At 53.8% G+C, this 18,806-nt stretch overlaps 1 protein-coding gene across 2 annotated transcripts in view; it reads left to right on the top strand.

Moving 5' to 3' along the window:
- Positions 1-18,806, top strand: part of Unc13a (unc-13 homolog A) — a 46,498-nt gene that overhangs the window by 9,262 nt on the left and 18,430 nt on the right. For both annotated transcript variants that reach the window (XM_029532109.1, XM_021219748.2), the window contains exons 5-28: positions 816-939; positions 1,175-1,248; positions 1,515-1,569; positions 2,244-2,276; positions 3,387-3,594; positions 5,235-5,795; positions 5,940-6,048; positions 7,533-7,579; positions 8,079-8,157; positions 8,312-8,317; positions 8,596-8,667; positions 8,777-8,996; positions 10,169-10,396; positions 11,090-11,231; positions 11,357-11,526; positions 11,691-11,806; positions 12,465-12,628; positions 13,078-13,228; positions 13,829-13,897; positions 14,093-14,182; positions 14,676-14,810; positions 15,930-16,063; positions 18,256-18,341; positions 18,429-18,555. In XM_029532109.1, coding sequence (XP_029387969.1) covers positions 816-939; positions 1,175-1,248; positions 1,515-1,569; positions 2,244-2,276; positions 3,387-3,594; positions 5,235-5,795; positions 5,940-6,048; positions 7,533-7,579; positions 8,079-8,157; positions 8,312-8,317; positions 8,596-8,667; positions 8,777-8,996; positions 10,169-10,396; positions 11,090-11,231; positions 11,357-11,526; positions 11,691-11,806; positions 12,465-12,628; positions 13,078-13,228; positions 13,829-13,897; positions 14,093-14,182; positions 14,676-14,810; positions 15,930-16,063; positions 18,256-18,341; positions 18,429-18,555 — 3,200 coding nt within the window. The remainder of the gene's footprint in view (positions 1-815; positions 940-1,174; positions 1,249-1,514; positions 1,570-2,243; positions 2,277-3,386; positions 3,595-5,234; positions 5,796-5,939; positions 6,049-7,532; positions 7,580-8,078; positions 8,158-8,311; positions 8,318-8,595; positions 8,668-8,776; positions 8,997-10,168; positions 10,397-11,089; positions 11,232-11,356; positions 11,527-11,690; positions 11,807-12,464; positions 12,629-13,077; positions 13,229-13,828; positions 13,898-14,092; positions 14,183-14,675; positions 14,811-15,929; positions 16,064-18,255; positions 18,342-18,428; positions 18,556-18,806) is intronic.

The raw sequence follows: 18,806 nt of genomic DNA, 5'->3' as shown, positions 1-18,806 counted from the left end.
ACAGTCATACAGTAGTCACACAGCAGCACACAGCAGACATGCAGCAGTCATACAGTAGTCACGCAGCAGACATGCAACAGTCATACAGTAGTCACACAGCAGACATGCAACAGTCATACAGTAGTCACGCAGCAGCACACAGCAGACACACATCAGCCACACAGCAGTCACGCAGCAACCATGCAGCAGCCACACAGCAGACATGCAGCAGTCATACAGTAGTCACGCAGCAGCACACAGCAGACACACATCAGCCACACAGCAGTCACGCAGCAACCATGCAGCAGCCATACAGCAGTCATGCAGCAGCCATGCAGTAGCCACACAGTAGACATGCAGCAGTCATACAGTAGTCACACAGCAGCCATGCAGCAGACACGCAGCAGCCATGAGACCCAGAGCCAGAAGTAGCTTGAAGGGGACCCAGGATGTTCTCCGTGGCCAGGTTGATGGTAGCCTGAACCCCATGGGAGCCGCAGTGTTCTCCGTGGAAGGTTGTCACAGTATGAGTAGTAAAGAAATGGAGAGTTAGAAAGACCCCCCCCCCCCGGTGCTCACAGTGCTTGTTTGCCTGAGCAGTGTGGGGGCCTCACTCCCTTGGGCAGCTTTCTGAGGGTGACCAGGAACTGGGTCTACTGTCTGGAGCCACAACTGTAAAACCCTTCACCTGGGAAGTGGGGTCTAACCTTTGCTGTAAGGTGAGGGGGAGCAGCTTGAGGAGGTTACCTCAAGAGAGGCTAGTGTGCAGCCCGTGTTTGGGTCCTGCCCTCCCCCCAGGGCCCTGACCCCTGTCCCATGCCTTCACCCATGCCCAGGAGGGCCCGGGAGAGTGGCTCACACTGGACTCTCAGGCCATCATGGCGGACAGTGAGATCTGTGGTACCAAGGACCCCACCTTCCATCGCATCCTCCTGGACGCTCATTTCGAGCTGCCCTTGGGTGAGTCCCAGGGTGTGTGGCCAAGCCCAAGGTCACAGTGCCCACTTGGGAATGAGCTAGGGAGGCTGTAGCCTTCAAGGTCCTCACAATCCCTTCCGGAGCTCCTGGCTTCCTGCCCCTCCCCCTCCATCTGTCCCTGGGGTTCCCCAGGAACTCCCCACATCACTGAACCAGAGCCCAAGGGAGGGAGGCCGTGGGGTCCCCAGAGTCTGGGACGTGAAGGTTCTGCTTGTAGACATCCCTGAGGAGGAGGCACGCTACTGGGCCAAGAAGCTGGAGCAGCTGAATGCTATGCGTGACCAGGATGAGGTGAGTCACCCCCAGGTGAGCTTCCTGACCCAACCTCTCCAGGGACACATGGAGACATGAAATGCCCCATCTTCCCTGCCGTCCCAGCCTTAGGCGGCTCTCCCTTCTGTGCTCAGAGTGTCCCAATCCACAATTCAAACCCATGCGGTGTTCTTGGGGGGCAGGGGAAGGAGGGGCACAGCAAAGGGCCGCGGCTGCTCCTCTTTGTTCGCCTTCTTCGTCTCTCTGTCCTGCTCCTGGTCCCTGACACGCTGTCCCCTCCCCAGTACTCCTTCCAGGACCAGCAGGACAAGCCGCTGCCAGTGCCCAGCAGCCAGTGCTGTGAGTGCCGCCGCCCACCCCGCCTGTGCCTGCTCCGCTCCCCCTCTGCCCGCTCCCCCTCTGCCCGCTCCCCCTCTGCTCAGTCTAGCGGCCAAGTCTGGTGCGCAGTTCCTGCTTTACTGTGTCCCAGCAGCTGCCTGGATGGCCTGAAAGTGACAGCCAGGGCCAAGCCAGGCATGGAGTCCAGGGCTGAGGGACCCCATCCCACTACATCAGCCACCACTGTCTTAGGGACCCTTGGACTCTTGTGTGACCCAGCCTGACTAGAATTCCTGGGCTTCAGCCATCCCCCTGCCTCAGGTTTCTGAGCAGCAGCCAGCTACTGCAGAGCTAGTGCACTGTTCCTGTCTGTCACTGAAGTAGCTCACAGCCCAGTGTGGTCCAGCCTGGTTGGGGAGCACAAGAGCCTGTGAGAAAGTCTATCTCAGATCCTCAGGCCAAGAGGAGGAGGGGAGGCGCAGTCCCTGTGGAGGTTTTGTTTGTTTGTTTGTTTGTTTGTTTGTTTGGAGGCTCGTCTTTCGTTTTGTTTTGCTTTTTAAATTCCCATGCTGGAGGTAGTATGGGGACATGGAAAGGTGGTGCCCTGGGGGGAATCAGAAACCTGCTTTCCTTGCTGAGGGGGATGGGGGGGGAAGAGAGGGCAGCTGAGGTTCACTGTGCCTGTTCCCTCCTAGGCAACTGGAATTACTTTGGCTGGGGAGAACAGAGTAAGTAACAAGCTCTCACGGAAGTGGGCGTCTTGAAGACCCCAAGGCCCCTCATTACATGGCCCCATATGTGACCTCACCCCCACATCCCCATCTCTGTGCCCCTATCACTACTCTAGAAGTGGCCCCATGTCACACCAATGCAGGAGAGTGGGGCCTGGTCATCAACAGCAGCCAGGGCCGTCCGTGTCCTTGAGGGTACCACAGTTTCCTAAGCCATTCGCACCCTTGTCGACCCAAACATCCGCCCAGCATCCGTGAGGCCCTCTTTTCCAGTGCCGCCTGTGCAAAGCAGATACTTCTGGTTAAAGCCTCAGTCTGGTTGTGTCAAATGGAAACTAGTGGGGCTCAAAGTGGATGATTCTCTCCAAGCCAAAGTGGTAGGCAGTTTGGTCAAGAACCCTGTGTTGGAGCAGGTGGGATGGCTCAGTGGGAACTCAATCTCAGTTCAGGCTCCATCACCCACAGCAGAAGGCGAGAGCTGATTCCTGCAATATTTTCTGGCTTCTACACACATGCTGTGTCACATGTGCCCCTACAATGAATACATGTAATATAATTTTTTCCGAGGCAGGGTTTCTCTGTGTAGCCCTGGCTGTCCTGGAACTCACTCTGTAGACCAGGCTGGCCTCAGACTCAGAGATCCACCTGCCTCTGACTCCCAAGTGCTGGGATTAAATGTGCCACCACGTCAGGAATAATCTAACACTTTTATAAACAGTTGGTAGAAAGCACAGACTCCAATTAGGGTATCTTTCCTGTAGGTAGCTTTAGCTAAAAACAAAAGCCAGGTGCTGCGGTGAGCACAGCAAACGGTCCTGATTGACATTTGTTCAGCGACCGCTAGAGGGCGCGCTCTGCTAGGAAGTGAGCGCGAGCGGCTCTGTGAGCCCGGAGTCCCCTTCACGGTGCTGGCCTTGTCCCAGTCGATGGATCACCATCCTCCCAGGCCGCACAGCTGACACATCGGAAGCTTCCTTCTGTCCTTCCTCCTGCTAGAGCCTCTGTCAATGCTGTAGCTGAGGATGAAGACGCCCCAGAGGGAGGCTGGCTTAGACCCACTGTGTGCTCTCCAGTCTTCACCCTTCCTCTCCCTCCTCTTCTCTGCAGATGACGACCCCGACAGTGCGGTAGATGACCGAGACAGTGACTATAGGAGTGAGACCAGCAACAGCATCCCACCGCCCTACTATACGACTTCGCAGCCCAACGCCTCTGTGCACCAGTACTCCGTGAGGCCGCCCCCTCTGGGGTCCCGGGAGTCCTACAGTGACTCCATGCACAGCTATGAGGAGTTCTCTGAGCCGCGGGCGCTCAGGTGGCTGTGGAGCGGGGGAGTGGCCGGGAATGTACCGGCTCATCTCACACTATTTACATTTTAAAATTACATTTATTTTGTTTGGGGGTACGTGTGTTATATCGTGTGTTAGGGAGTCAGACAACAAGTTGTTGGCTTCCCCCCCCCCCACTGCTTTGTGGCTTTGAACTCAAGTCACCAGACTTGGTGGCAAGCCCTTATATTCCACTGAGACCTATGGTAGTCGCTTCCAGAGCCTTTTCTAGTTGTATAGGGAGTTGTGGGATAGCCTGGACTACATGAGACCCTGTTTCAAAAAATCAAAAGCAAGGCTTAGCTGCCACCTCTATTCCTGTGTACGAGCCCCCTTCTGGCTCCATGTGCTTCCCGCCCTCACCTACCAACTGTAACAATGACAGGTACCACTCCTGGTTTATGCCATGCCAGGGACGGAAGCCAAGGCTTCCTTCACACATGCCACTCAGGCAGTATGCCAACTGAACTGCAAGTACCCTCTGCTCGACTGGTGGTGTCTTGTGGCGATCTCCGAGAGGGACAGATGGTGGGACAGGGTGCGGGCCACATAAGCTTGGCTGTGGGGAGGCTATATACAAGTCTAAGGAGCAGCAATGGACTTGAGGCAGAGTCTGTGTACTGAGACCACTGCCCTGATCCCCATGCTGCCTGGTGTGGCTGGGGCTAGCTCCTGCACCCGCAAAGGGCATGCGTGGACCAGGACCTGCTGCGGGGTGGGTCAGTTGAGGACAGGGACATCACAGAAGGCTTTCTGGAGCATGGTGCTGGGGTCTCCCCATCAAAGGTGAAGGTTTCCATCAAGGGTTCAAGGAGCCAGGGGGACTCATTGGAATGGATTCGGACCCAGCCAATGGAAGCCAGTAGGGAAGACTCTGGTACAAGCTAATCCTACCCTGAGTAAGCAGGGGTGGTGGACTGCAGCTTCTCCGCCAGCTCAGCCCTGCGGTGCACTTCAAAACCTCACCACTAGGAATGTGTGTGCACATCACCCCTGGTTGACATCCAAACTGCCAAACAAGGTGGTTTGGCTATGGGCAGGGACAGGTTCTGTTTGGAATAATCTAGGTTGAACATTAGGAGCTTATAATAGATGACTGGGCATGGCAGCGTGTCACGGGCTGCAGGGAAGGAAGAGTGGGTGCACAGGTTGAGATTGCTGAGATGGCTGACGCTATACCAGTAGAGCAAGGGTCTGTGAGTCTCAGTTAAGCCAGTGCCTCTCAGTGCCTGAACAGCAGCATGTACCCAACATGCCGAGTAAGTGCCTGGCTGGTGTGTCCCGGTGTTCCTAATGTTGAGCACTAACACAGACACAAAGGCTGCTTGATCCATGATAAGCACGCATGGCTGATAGAGGGACCTGTGTTCCTGGAGCAGAAAAGGATGAGCTCCCCAGTAGATGCTCATTCCACGATGAGCAGATGTGTGCTCCATGTTCCAGCATCGAGTACACATAAGCACTCATGTCATGCTGCTCACGGGCCTGGGTGGTGCAGCCTTGCTCCTGGTCTCTCGAGCAGGAATGAGCACACAGTAGGCACTCTGACTTTGTTGAGCACACCCTGGGTGATGGTGTTGGGGGGGGGGGATGGTGGTGTGGCCAAGGTCTGACTGTTTCTCCACAGCCCCACAGGCAGCAGCCGCTATGCTTCATCCGGGGAGCTGAGCCAGGGCAGCTCACAGCTGAGCGAGGACTTCGACCCAGATGAACACAGCCTGCAGGGCTCGGAGTTGGACGACGAGAGGGACCGCGACTCTTATCACTCCTGTCACAGCTCTGTGAGTTACCACAAGGACTCACCCCGCTGGGACCAGGATGATGAGGATTTGGAGGACCTGGAGGACCTGGAAGATGAGGAGCTGCCTGAGGAGGAGGAGCTGGAGGAGGAGGAGGAGCTGGAGGAGGAGGGGGAGGAGGAGTTGGAGGAAGAGGATTTGGAGGAGGAGGAGGAGGTGCCTGATGACCTGGCCAGCTACACCCAGCAGGAGGACATCACTGTGGCTGAGCCCAAAGAGTTCAAGCGGATCAGCTTCCCAACGGCTGCGCCTCAGAAGGATGACAAGGTTTCAGCTGTGCCTACAGAGGCCCCCGAAGTGGTCAAAGGCGTCCCCAAAGCAGCCACACCTGAGGAGAAGGCAGCTGCAGAGCGTGCACCGGAAGCCGAGCCCCCCAAGTCTGAGGAGAGGTATCTGGAGGAACTGAGGTGCAGGGCAGCACTGAGAGAGCTCTGTGGGCCTCTGAGAGCAGCATGATGTGTAGGCAGAGCTGGAGCGGGAGGCTGGGATCCCACAGAGCCGTTCTGAGACCCTGCCCGCCTTCCCCGGCTTAGTTTCAGGTCTCGAGAGGAGGAGGAGGGCCAGGAAGGGCAGGATGCCATGTCCAGGGCCAAAGCCAACTGGTTGCGAGCCTTCAACAAGGTGCGCATGCAGCTGCAGGAGGTGAGTGACACAGTCAGTCCGTGTCCACACCCGTCTACAGCCACCGTGGAGGCCACGCCCACCACAGAGGCCACGCTCACCAAGACCTGCCCATCAGCCCATAAACCAGCAAGACCACATTCGACACCCTTCCCCTCCTCAACAATATTATACTCATCATTTCACCCTACCCAATAAGCCCATGCTCACCACCTACCCACAGCCAGCAGGCCACGCCCACCCTACCCCAGCAATACCACGCCCACCACCCTCAAACACAGTTCTACAGCCCCTTTGCAGACAGATGTGAGGGTCCCTGCCTCAACTCTCGTGGCCCTATCAGATGCTCTGCTCCACATGCTGGCCCCGTGGAAGCTGGACTTTCCAAATCTGTAATGATCTGAATTGGAAGCCTGAGACTGGAAAGGCCATGTAAGGGATCAGTCTCAGGAGTAAAGACTGAGGATAGGACAGCGGTGAGAGGTCAGAGGTCAGTGTTAGAATTGGTATTTGGCAGAGAGGTCCTTCCCGCCTGCAGGAAGAGTGGCAGGTGAAGTTGGACGTCACAGTGAGCCTTCTGAAGGCTCCTTAGTTTAGTTCAGCTTTGCACAGAGCTGTGTTGATGTCCAGATAACCGTCCAAACTGGGCAGGAGCACCAGGAAGCAGGACACTTAGGTCACCCGAAGTCGCACTACAGACATTCCAAACTGGATTCCTTGCCCATTTAAGAATAGGATTTAAGGGGCTGGAGAGATGGCTAAACAGTTAAGAGAGCTGGCTGCTCTCACACAGGACCCCAAGTTTGGTTCCCAGCACCCATATGGCAGCTCAGAACTGTCTGCAACTCCAGATCCAAAGGGCCAGACACCCCTCTTCTGGCCTCTGTGGGCACCCGGAGCACACACATGACGCACAGATACAAATGCAGACACAACATCCATACATAAAAATAGTCATAATAAAAATTTAAGTTAGGGATGCTCAGGGGTGGGATGGGAGCACCCTTTCAGAGGCAAAGGGGTGAGGGTGGGGTGTAAAGAACTCTTGGAGGGGGGACCAGGAAGGGGGGGGCAACATTTGGAATGTAAATAAATGAAACAATAAAAAAAATTAGAGATGTTTAGCTAGATGTGATGACACGGGGCAGTCATTCCAGCACTTGAGAGGTTGAGGCAGGGGGATTGCAGGTCAGAGACAGAGAGATAGAGAGAGAGAGAGAGAGAGAGAGAGAGAGAGAGAGAGAGAGAGAGAGTCCAACAAGACCAAGTGAGCGGAATGATGTCAAGTGTTCAGGATTGACGGATGTTTGATTGACAGAGAGGCAGGCTCTCTGCCTCTTGCAGCCTGTTTTACAGGTTAGAGTCCAGAAAGCCAAGGGCTACACAGGGAGATGTAGGGCCTGGCTTTCCTAATTCCTCACCCATGTGGGAGACAGAAGGGGGTGAATAGCTTGCCTCAGGAATAGAGGGGTGACCAGTGTGTCTGTTTTCTGTCCTTCCTGCAGGCCCGAGGAGAAGGAGAGATGTCCAACTCTCTATGGTTCAAAGGCGGGTGAGCAGTGTATCCCGGCTAAGGGGGGATATTTTAAAACCAGAGCTCAAGGCTGGTTCACACCTGTTGCTCATACAGGGGTGGAGTGTCAAGAGGATCGCATATTGAGAGGAGAAAATAGTTTGTTGTTATTTATTTATTATTTTTGAGAAAAGGTTTCTCTGTGTAGCCCTGACTGTCCGGGAACTCACTCTGTAGACCAGGCTGGCCCGGAACTCACAGAGATATGCCTGCCTCTGCCTTTAAAGTTGTGACTAAAGGCGTGGGCCACCATCACCTGGCTCAGTATTTTTTTGTTTTCTTTTGTTAAGTCTATGCCAACTTACCCATATGAGAGCCGAAATTCCAAAGAAAGGTCACACTCCTAGGCTTGCTTGATTTTGTTTTTGCCTGACAGTTGAACTCTCAGCCCATGGGGAGGTTGGGGGTTCTGCACCTCTAGTGATGGGTGTAAGGCTGGGGCACAAGTCTGGGCCCTCAGTGTCCCGTTGTCTTGCAGTCCTGGTGGTGGCCTTATCATCATTGACAGCATGCCAGACATCAGGAAGCGGAAGCCCATTCCCCTCGTGAGCGACCTGGTGAGCAGTTCCATGCTCCCACCCTGAGTGGGACTGCTAGGAGCAGTGCACGGCCTGTACCACTGCCCAGGGCGGCCCTGAGGCTGGGGACTGCCCAGGCAATCCTTGAGACTAATGTACCTTAATTTCCACCCTCCTGCATCCTGGACCTCAGGCTATGGTGAGTGACGGTGATGGAGGTCTCTCTCCAGACATGCTTGTTGGGGGATCTTTTAGCTGTTACCCCTGTGTGGGTGAGAAGAACAGGTGTTCTCATACACAGAGCTACCTTTATTCATCACGACCCAGCTGAGAGTTTTGCTTAGTGGGTGTCTCCCAAGTCCCACCTTAGGGGTGTGGGAAATTCGCCCCCCAGGATTCCTTCTGACCCAGTCCCCAGTCCAGGCACTGAGACTTCCCTTGTGTGGCCTGCACTCACTGGCGACCTTCTTATCACAGTCGTTGGTGCAGTCGCGGAAGGCGGGCATCACCTCGGCCTTGGCCTCCAGCACGTTGAACAATGAAGAGCTGGTGAGTAGGGAGCTCTGGAAGGAGCTCCGCGACGATGTAAGAGCGGGGGCTGGGGGGAGTCGGGGTGTCTGAGACTCCCGCATTCCATACGGCCCTTGTTCCTCTGCAGAAAAATCACGTTTACAAGAAGACCCTGCAAGCCTTAATCTACCCCATCTCCTGCACCACGCCGCACAACTTCGAGGTGTGGACGGCCACCACACCCACCTACTGCTATGAGTGCGAGGGGCTGCTGTGGGGCATCGCGCGGCAGGGCATGCGATGCACCGAGTGCGGTGTTAAGTGCCACGAGAAGTGCCAGGACCTGCTCAATGCGGATTGCCTGCAGCGTAAGGGGCGGGGCCAGACATTGAGGGGCGGGACTGAGACGGTCATTGTTAGCTAGACCGCCTGCACCATGAGGGACAGGTAGGGGCCACAGACGGGGGGAGGGGGCTGGAGTGGACCAGGCCGGGAGGGTTGAGCTGCGTGGTCAGCTTGACTGAGTGAGCTGAGGGGAAGTGGGAAAGCCCTCAATCTCTGGCTGCGATAGCTCAGGGTTCTTCTGGCGGTGAAATGGAGGTGCTACTTGTATAATGAGTCAGAGGTAAGGCAACAGGCGTGGTTATGTGGACGGGGCTTAGCTTAGGGACCTGGCTCCTCAAGATTTCTGCAAAGTGGTTCTCAACTTGTGGGGGCTCGCATATCACATATCCTGCATATTTACATTATGATTCGTAACAGTAGCAAAATTACAGTTGTTAAGTAGCAACCAAATAATTGATTGGGGGTCATTACAACATGAGGAACTATATTAAGGGGCTGCAGCATTGGAATGTTGAGAATTTTATGAGCTGGGACAGGCCATGGGGCTGCAGGAGTGGAGAAAAGCTGAGGAGGCAGAGGCAGCGGGTGCTTGTCTGCAAAGGGGCTTTTGGGTGAGACAGGAGACTGCCCTACTACTCTGCCTTAGAGAAAGGAGGTCCTCAGGAGGGGAGGGGACTAAGAGACTGAGTCCCAATGTGCTGATGATCTAACAGGGCAGGGCTTTGAGAGGAAGGGTGCCCACCTGGCAGGAAGGCTGTGATGCTCACTCAGACAGGGTGATGGGTGAGTGACAAGGAAGTCTTAGAGGGGATGGGGCCTCATGCAGAGTGTGTCCTAGAGGGTGTGGCTTGGAGGACCGCATCTCAGTGGGATGTGCCCTCAGCTGGCACTAGGTTTGTAGGTAGGTGGAGACTCTGTGTAGGCATGACTCACTCTGATACCTAGGGCAGGACTCAGTGGACAGAAAATTCAGGGTATGACTGACAGGGAAATACCTAGGGTGGGGCCAGGGGATGGGCGGAGACTCAGGGCTCTGGGAGGGAAGGAGATTCCAGGTGAGGAGAACCTCATGGGAGTGGCCAATCCAGAGCAGCCTCAGAGGGCGTAGCTTAGCCAGGAGTAGGGCGCTTTGGTGACACGTCAGGGTTGGAGGCTAGCAGCTGGACACCAAGGCCCGGTACATCTGCAACGGCAGGGGCGGCTGAGAAGAGTTCCAAGCATGGCGCTGAAGACCGCACGCAGAATATCATCATGGTGCTGAAGGACCGCATGAAGATCCGCGAGCGCAACAAGCCTGAGATCTTCGAGCTTATCCAAGAGATCTTCGCGGTCACCAAGAGTGCGCACACACAGCAGATGAAGGCTGTCAAGCAGAGCGTGCTGGACGGCACATCCAAGTGGTCTGCCAAAATTAGCATCACGGGTGCGCATGTACAGACAGCCCTGGGGAGAGACCCGAGGGGTGCTTGGAACCGAGGGAGGGTTGCAGCTTGAGGTGGATCTCAGGGAAGCTGCTTCTAGCATGCATACGAGAGTGGTCCCACCTATGGTGCATAAGTGGGTGGATGGGTGATGGATGGGTAGCTGGATGGATGGATAGATGGATGGATGAGGTTTGAGGCTTGGGTATGAGGTAGGATGTATAGGTGGATAGATGACAATAGATAGATGGGTGGAAGGGTGGTGAGTAAATGAGTAGGGAGCTAGCATATTGATGAAATGGGTAGGTGGACAACAGGAGAGAGGAGTGGGTGAATGGAAGGGTGGGTGGATAGGTTGATGGGTGAGTTGGTAGAATGATGAGTGGATAAAGGCTTGGATAGGTCGGTAGGTGGCAGGATGGCAGGGTAGGTAGAGAGAGGGAGGGAAGGATGGAGGGGTGGATGGAGGGATGGGTAGGTGGATGGATGAGTAGATGGTGGATGGAGAGATGGATGGGTGGATATATGGGAAGGGTAGATGCATCAGCTTTGGAGCCCTGTGGCAACTTTCTAGCAAGACTAGCTGGGCTGTCGCCGTGGCTGGCCCATGTCACAGATCTCCTGGGCCATGTGCTAGTGACTGCTTTTGGCAAGTTCCCCATCTTGAAAACACATTTGTGTGGTGTGTCTTTCAGTGGTCTGTGCCCAGGGCTTGCAGGCCAAGGACAAGACAGGATCCAGTGACCCTTATGTCACCGTCCAGGTTGGGAAAACCAAGAAAAGGACAAAAACCATCTACGGGAACCTCAACCCAGTGTGGGAAGAGAATTTCCATTTGTGAGTAACTGGCTGGGTTCCCAGTTCCAGAGTAGCCTTGCCTCTAGGTTAGTTTTTAGGGACCTCTGAAACAGGACACAAGGCAGCTGCCTGATGCCTGCCCTTTGGTCTGACTCCCTACACAGTGAATGTCACAACTCCTCTGACCGGATCAAGGTTCGTGTCTGGGATGAAGATGACGACATAAAATCCCGTGTGAAACAGAGGTTTAAGAGGGAGTCTGATGACTTCCTAGGGCAGACAATCATCGAGGTGCGGACGCTTAGCGGCGAGATGGATGTGTGGTACAATCTGGGTGAGTGAGAGCAGGGCTTAGGCGGTCTTGAAGATGGAGAAAGGATGACCCAGGACATGCAGCGCAAGAGAGACCCAGGGGTCAGGGGGGCTGCAAGGCTTCTGTGTATTACAGCAGACCTGCTGCCCTGAGACTCCCCTCACGTCCTCCCTCATAACCCACAGATAAGAGAACGGACAAGTCGGCCGTGTCGGGGGCCATCCGGCTTCACATCAGTGTGGAGATCAAAGGGGAGGAGAAGGTGGCACCCTACCACGTGCAGTACACCTGTCTGCATGAGGTGAGCCCCAAGGACCAAGAAGCATACAGCTGGCTCCTTCATCACCACATCCTTCCTCCCCACACACACGGTGTGGTTCCTTACACAGTCCCCTCTGCCTGAGAAACCACTACTCCTGCATCAAAGCCCAGCCCCAGGGACCCTTCCTGTGGGCCTCCAAGCCAGCTCTCATGGCTGCACTCATAGCTGGGCTCCAGTGCTGAGCTCGCCTACCCCTGCCTGGCCTTATGCAGAGAAATCTGTCCCTAAGTGGAGCTGCTCAAATAAGTGGGACTCAATGTATGGATTACTAACTGGAGGGATAAAGAATAAGGGTCAACAGAGTTAGGGAGCAATTGGGGCATGACTGAGAGATCAGGTAGATGACAGAGGATGCACAGAATGTTGAATGGTCTTGGGTGGATTTGTGGGTAGTTGGATACTTGGAAAAGTAGTTGGTGGATGGGGAGACAAATTGATGGGTGAACAAATGGAAATACAAGAAATGGATAAGATTTGTGGGGGACTCAGGTGGTGGGTGGATGGGTGTGTGTGTGGCTAAGGACTAGTGTCAGTGCACATGTGGAACCTGGGTGCTGGAGGATGATGGGCGAGGGCCTGGAAGGTTGGCCGGGGTCAGCTTCTTCTCCATTCCCAATGCCATGTCTCCTTGGTATAGAACCTGTTCCACTTTGTGACGGACGTGCAGAACAATGGGGTGGTGAAGATTCCCGATGCCAAGGGTGACGACGCATGGAAGGTTTACTACGATGAGACAGCCCAGGAGATCGTGGATGAGTTTGCCATGCGCTATGGCGTTGAGTCCATCTACCAAGCCATGACGTGAGGGTGCAGCGGGTTGGCGGGGCCTAGGCAACACTGGCAGATCTGGGGAAGGGAGTATGCCACATTCCCGGGAGATTATCAGGATGCTGCTATTGGGAGGTAGGGGCTAGAGAACCAGGGAGAGGTGAGAAAAGCAGCAGCCAGCCGAGAGCTAGAGGCGGGCGTGGGGGCGGGGAGGGGCACACCCAAGGCATCAGTACTCAGGCTGAGGCCAAAGGATCTGGAGCTCAGGGCCATCCTTGGCTACATATTGGATGTGAAACCATCTTGGGCTACAAGATGAAAACTTACATTCAAAAGCATGGAAGAAAGGACACAGACATTCCATAGAAACTCAAAGAACTGAGCCAGAAGGAAAGGACACGGGAAGACAGTGGTGTCTTAGAGTTCTGGGGACCCCACCGTCTTGGTTCTCAGACCCAGTGCCTTCTGCTTCCACCCACCAGCCACTTTGCCTGCCTCTCCTCCAAGTATATGTGCCCTGGGGTACCCGCTGTCATGAGCACCCTGCTTGCCAACATCAACGCCTACTACGCGCACACCACCGCCTCCACCAACGTGTCTGCCTCCGATCGCTTCGCTGCCTCCAATTTTGGGGTCAGTCTCAGGGGCTAGGGCTGGACAGACTTCCTTGGTCCATAGTAGCACCTCGTGTTTCCCTGTCTCAGAGTCTCAGCTTGCTCATCTGTAGAATGGAATCAGACATTATGAGTGGGTAGAGCATCCAGGTGTTGGTGGTTCACTTCTTTAATCCCAGCACTCAGGAGGCAGAGGCAGGTGGATCTTTTGAGTTTAAGGCCAGCCTGCTTTACAGTTCTAGGATACCCAGGGCTACACACAGAAACCCTATCTCAAAAAACTAACTCCCTAAACCCCAAAAAGAATGGGTAGAGCATTTGAAGCTCAGAGGGCTGGATAAATGAGGTCCTGGGTTCCTGCACCAAGCATGAAACAGGCATGGTGATATGTATGCTGTCATCTCAGCTCCCAGGAGGCGGAGGCAGGATCATCTCCAGGTCCTGACCAGCCTGGGCTACAGAGATCTTTTGTCAAAAAGAAATGGGGTGTGGTTGGGTGGCGAAGCTTAGTGGTTAGGGAGCACTCAGCCAGCTTAGCAGCCTACATTCAGTGACTTCACCAGAGCTCCCCCACCAGGTCTGTCTTCAACAACACCCCCCCCCCCAATCTTCCACTTAGAAAGAGCGCTTTGTGAAACTTCTGGATCAGCTACACAACTCCCTGCGGATCGACCTGTCCATGTACCGGGTGAGGCTGTGGGCCTGAGTCTGCTGCCCCTTGTTTACCTGTGGGGGGACAGTCACCCAGAGAGAGGGCCTGGGGACCCAGCACAGCCTGCCCACGCTCCTGCCCCACTGTGCTGTCTGGGGGACTGACACGTGCTCACCAGTGCACCATGTGGCACTGACCCTAGTCTCCCATTACCCACTTGACTGCCAACAGAACAACTTCCCAGCCAGCAGTCCTGAGCGGCTGCAGGACCTCAAGTCCACGGTGGACCTGCTCACCAGCATCACCTTCTTCCGGATGAAGGTGGGTGCCCTCGCACAGTCATGTTAAGAATCCTTGTGGCCTGACTGTGGCCACTGCTACAGAATACCCTTAAACACATAGTGGGGGCTGGCAAAATGGTACAGTGGGAAAAGGTGCTTGCCACCAAACCTGACTCAGTGAGTTCAATCCCCTGAACCCACATGGTGGAAGGGAGGGAGAACCGACCCCCACAGGGTGTCCTCTGGCCTCCATATGTGCATGTATCACACACATGCTACAAATATGTATGATTAAAAAATGAGAAAATTACATAGGTGTGGTGGCACATACCCACCCATGTCATAGCCCTTGGGAAGCAGAGGAAGGGAATCCCTGGGAGTCTGAGGCCAAGCCTGGTCTACATAAGGAGACAAATCAGTAACACACAACAGGCACATTGCGGGGAAGCCCACCAGTCAATCAGCTCATAGAGGCTCATACCTGGTCTGTGCGCTCTGGCTCCAGCCTCCTCACCCAGCCTCTCTGCTTTCAGGTTCAGGAACTGCAGAGCCCGCCGCGTGCCAGCCAGGTGGTGAAAGACTGTGTGAAGGCCTGCCTCAACTCCACCTATGAGTACATCTTCAACAACTGCCATGAGCTCTATGGACGGGAGTACCAAACGGATCCGGTGAGACTTGGATGGGACTTCACCGTCTCAGGAGCCCTGGGACACGCTGTGCTCAGACCCTCAGTGTTGTCTTCTGGAATTCAGGGGATAGGGCTATGGAATGATCTGAATAAGAAAAAGCAGTGTTTGGTGCCAACCAGAGGAGTACTCAGTACCAAGCACTCAGCACCAAGCACACAGCATCGAACACACAGCACCAAGCACTCAGCACTGAGCACACAGAACCAAGCACACAGCACAGAACACACAGTATAGGGCATTCAGCACCAAGCACACAGGACCAAGCATGCAGCACAGAACACATAGCACTGAGCACATAGCACCAAGCACAGAACACACAGCACCAAGCACTCAGTACTGAGCACACAGTACTCAGAAATGAGCACACAGCATAGAGCACTCAGCATGGAGCACTCAGCATCAAGCACACAGCACCAAGCACACAGCAGGCAGTCAAGAATTCAGTGCTCTCTGAATTTGGCTTAAAGCCTTAAGATTAGTGGAACGTTTCTATTTACAAAAGGTTCAGTGAGTCTAGTCTGTTAGAGTTAAGCTCAGCTGTTAAGAGTACTGACTGCTCCTCCAGAGGACTAGAGTTTGATTCCCAGCACCCACATGGTGGCCCACAGCCACCTATAACTGCAGTGCCTCTGGCCTCCTTGGGCACCCACATGCACATGGTGTACATACAGATGTGCAGACATACGCATAAAGTCAAATAAATCTTAAAAAGAAAGAGATTTGAAAGCTGGTGAGAGGTAAGAGGGCAGGCTAGGGCTTGCCACCAAGCCTGGTTACCTGCGGCTCGTCCCTGAGACCTGCATAGTGTAGAAAGACAGCCCATCCCTATGCCAGCCTAGCCCTCACTGAGACGTGAGGATGGACTGTTCCAGGCCAGCCTGGACTACATCTTAAGTTTCTGCTTCAGAAAAGAAAAGATACTGACTTGGATTGAATTTCTTTCAGTTTTTCTTCCTTTTTCAGTTTGTGTGTTTGAAATGAGAGTCTTACCATGAAGCCCATTTGGTCCCAAGTCTGTGGTGCAAGAATGTGGCTTGCAGTACCCCTGCCACCCCTGCCACCCCAACTGCTACGAATTGCCCCTTTCTCCCCTTTCAGGCCAAGAAGGGGGAGGTTCCCCCAGAGGAGCAAGGCCCTAGCATCAAGAACCTGGATTTCTGGTCCAAGCTGATCACCCTCATCGTGTCAATCATCGAGGAGGATAAGAATTCTTACACACCCTGCCTCAATCAGTGAGCTCCGGCCGGGGCCATGGGAGGGGCTTCACAAGTGTGTGCTTGGTGTTTGGTCACAGAGTGACCCTATCTGAACGCTCCACTCGTGTGTGTGTGTGTGTGTGTGTGTGTGTGCGTGTGTGTGTGTGTCTGTCTGTCTGTCTGTCTGTCCATCTGTGTGAGAAAGAGAGGCCCCATAGGTTGGCTTTCTTTACTGTTCATTTTGAGGTAGGGTCTCTGTAAAGATGATTTCACACTTACTCTGTAGCCCAGGTTGGCCCTTAACTTCAGGGCCTTCTCTCTGCCTTGGTCTTCTGAGAAGCTGTGAAGACAGGCCTGAGCCACAGATCCACCTGTGAAATTTAGCATCTTATTATATGAGTTTAATTTGTGTGTGCTCAAGCACACTGTGCAAAAAAGTGTGTGTGTGTGTGTGTGTGTGTGTGTGTGTTCAACAACTGGAGCATGAACTTTGAAAAAAAATTTTTTAAAGATTTATTTATTTATTATATGTAAGTACACTGTAGCTGTCTTCAGACACTCCAGAAGAGGGTGTCCGATCTTGTTACGGATGGTTATGAGCCACCATGTGGTTGCTGGGATTTGAACTCCNGACCTTTGGAAGAGCAGTCGGGTGCTCTTACCCACTGAGCCATCTCACCAGCCCCGAAAATTTTTAAATTAGCATTTACTTTACTTTTTTTTAAAATTTTTTTACTTTACTTTTAAATATTATTATATGTGTTTGGGTGTTGTGCCTGCATGTGTCTGTGAACCATGTTTGTGCCTAGTACCTGTGGAGGCCCTAAGAAGACATTAGGTCCCTTGGATCTTTGGTTGCAGATGGTTTCAACTGTCATGTGTGTGATGGGAATCGAACCTGGGTCCTGTGTGTATGTGTGTATATGTGTCACAGAGTTAGTTGTGGAGGTCTATAGGCCCTTGTCCACTTTGCCAGAGGGCACAGCTGCTTGAGGAGTCGAAATGCACTTGTCCCATGCTGCAGCTGGGCTCGTACTAGACTGTAGGAAACTGGAGTTGGTCTGGGGGGTCCACAGGCCCTGATAAGGCCGGGGCTGTGGGGTTCTCAGACTCTTGGACATCCAGGCTAGGAGTTGCAGAAGAGCAGAGAATGGAATTGGGGGCCCGTGTGCTCGGGATAGCATCTAGACTGGAGTGGAGGTGGGGGGGGAAGGGGAGTTCTGGCTTGTTCCATGGGGGTGATTGTCCTTAGCTTGGTGGCAGCAGGCTTGGTGGCGGTTGTGGCTGGGAGCACGGAGAGGTCTTCTACAGAAGACTAGGCTGCGGCTCTGTAGGCAAAGGCCTTCTGTCTGGAAAGGAAGCTTATTGGCTAAGCCCTCAGGCTAGGCACCTCATTGGCTTGGAGAACTGTTTTGAGCCTGTGTGACCATATGACACGAGAAGCATGACACCTGTTCCAAGTCAGGAGTCTGGCAGGGAGCTGGGAGTCACCTCAGCCTCAGGTGTGTGCCCACCGAGTCTCCGGGTCTCCACCTGCTCTACCTTACCAAACTTCCTGGCATGGTTTTACGTCCCACAGAGGTCACAGGACAACTTGTGGGAGTCAGTTCTCTATGTCCACCGTGTGGATTCTAGGGATTGTCTTCAGGCCTGGCAGCATCCTACAGGCCTAGAAATGAACTTTTATATAATTGTTTAACATACTTGTGCCTAGCTCAATGTACACACCTGAAGTCCCAGCTACTCACAAGGTAGAGAATCCTGTTTCGGAAACCACAACAAACCATGCAGTTTTATACAAACCCAGCACAGTGTAGTGCGGTGTTGTCTACTGTGTGGTCGTGTGGAAGCATGGACACAGCTGGTTATAGATTGGCCTCTGTGAAATATTTATCAAGTAGCTCAAGGAGCCATTTGGTCAATTTCTTTCAAAGTGAGCCATAGAGTAGGGGTGGGGAGCATAAACCCTAACATCACATGCTTCTTTAGGTGTGAGATTAGCCTGGTGTGTACACAGATGGGCCAGAGCAAAGGGGTGTGTGTGTGTAGGTGTGTGTGTGTATAGTTGTTAGTGTGTATATATATAACTCTGTGTGTGTGGATAGCTCTGCGTGTGTGTGTGTGTGTATGTGTATGGATAGCTGTGTGTGTGGATAGGTATGGATAGGTGCAGGAAGGTGCAGACACCCTCACTCTGTCCTAGCCACAGGCTTCCATCTGTTTCCCAGGTTTCCCCAGGAGCTCAATGTGGGGAAGATCAGTGCTGAGGTGATGTGGAGTCTATTTGCCCAAGACATGAAGTATGCCATGGAGGGTGAGTCCCTGAACCCAGGTGGGTAGCAGCAGTGCTGGGCAGTGCAGGCCCCAAACCTCCTGGCTGAGCCTCTGTGCCTCCTGGCAGAACATGACAAACACCGGCTGTGTAAGAGTGCAGATTACATGAACCTGCACTTCAAGGTGAAGTGGCTGTACAATGAGTACGTGGCCGAGCTGCCCACCTTCAAGGACCGTGTGCCCGAGTACCCTGCGTAAGTTCCTGATGTCACCAAGACCTAAGAGGATTCCAGAGTCAATGGGTGTCAGATCCCAACCCCCTGGTACACAGGACAGTGAGCCCAGCAGCTCATCGGCACTGGGAAGCAGCTGCATCACATGGTTCAGATGGTCAGGGCCAGAAGGAAGCCACCGTATTGAAATAAAAGCCATGATTAAAATACTTTCAGCCTGTAAAAGCTGAAAGCTCCCTCCTCCTCCTCCTCCTCCTCCTCCTCCTCCTCCT

The sequence above is a fragment of the Mus pahari genome, chromosome 19 (assembly GCF_900095145.1).
Source record: "Mus pahari chromosome 19, PAHARI_EIJ_v1.1, whole genome shotgun sequence".
In the NCBI taxonomy this organism is placed as follows: Eukaryota; Metazoa; Chordata; class Mammalia; order Rodentia; family Muridae; genus Mus; species Mus pahari.
This window is presented reverse-complemented; position numbering and strand designations above follow the sequence as displayed.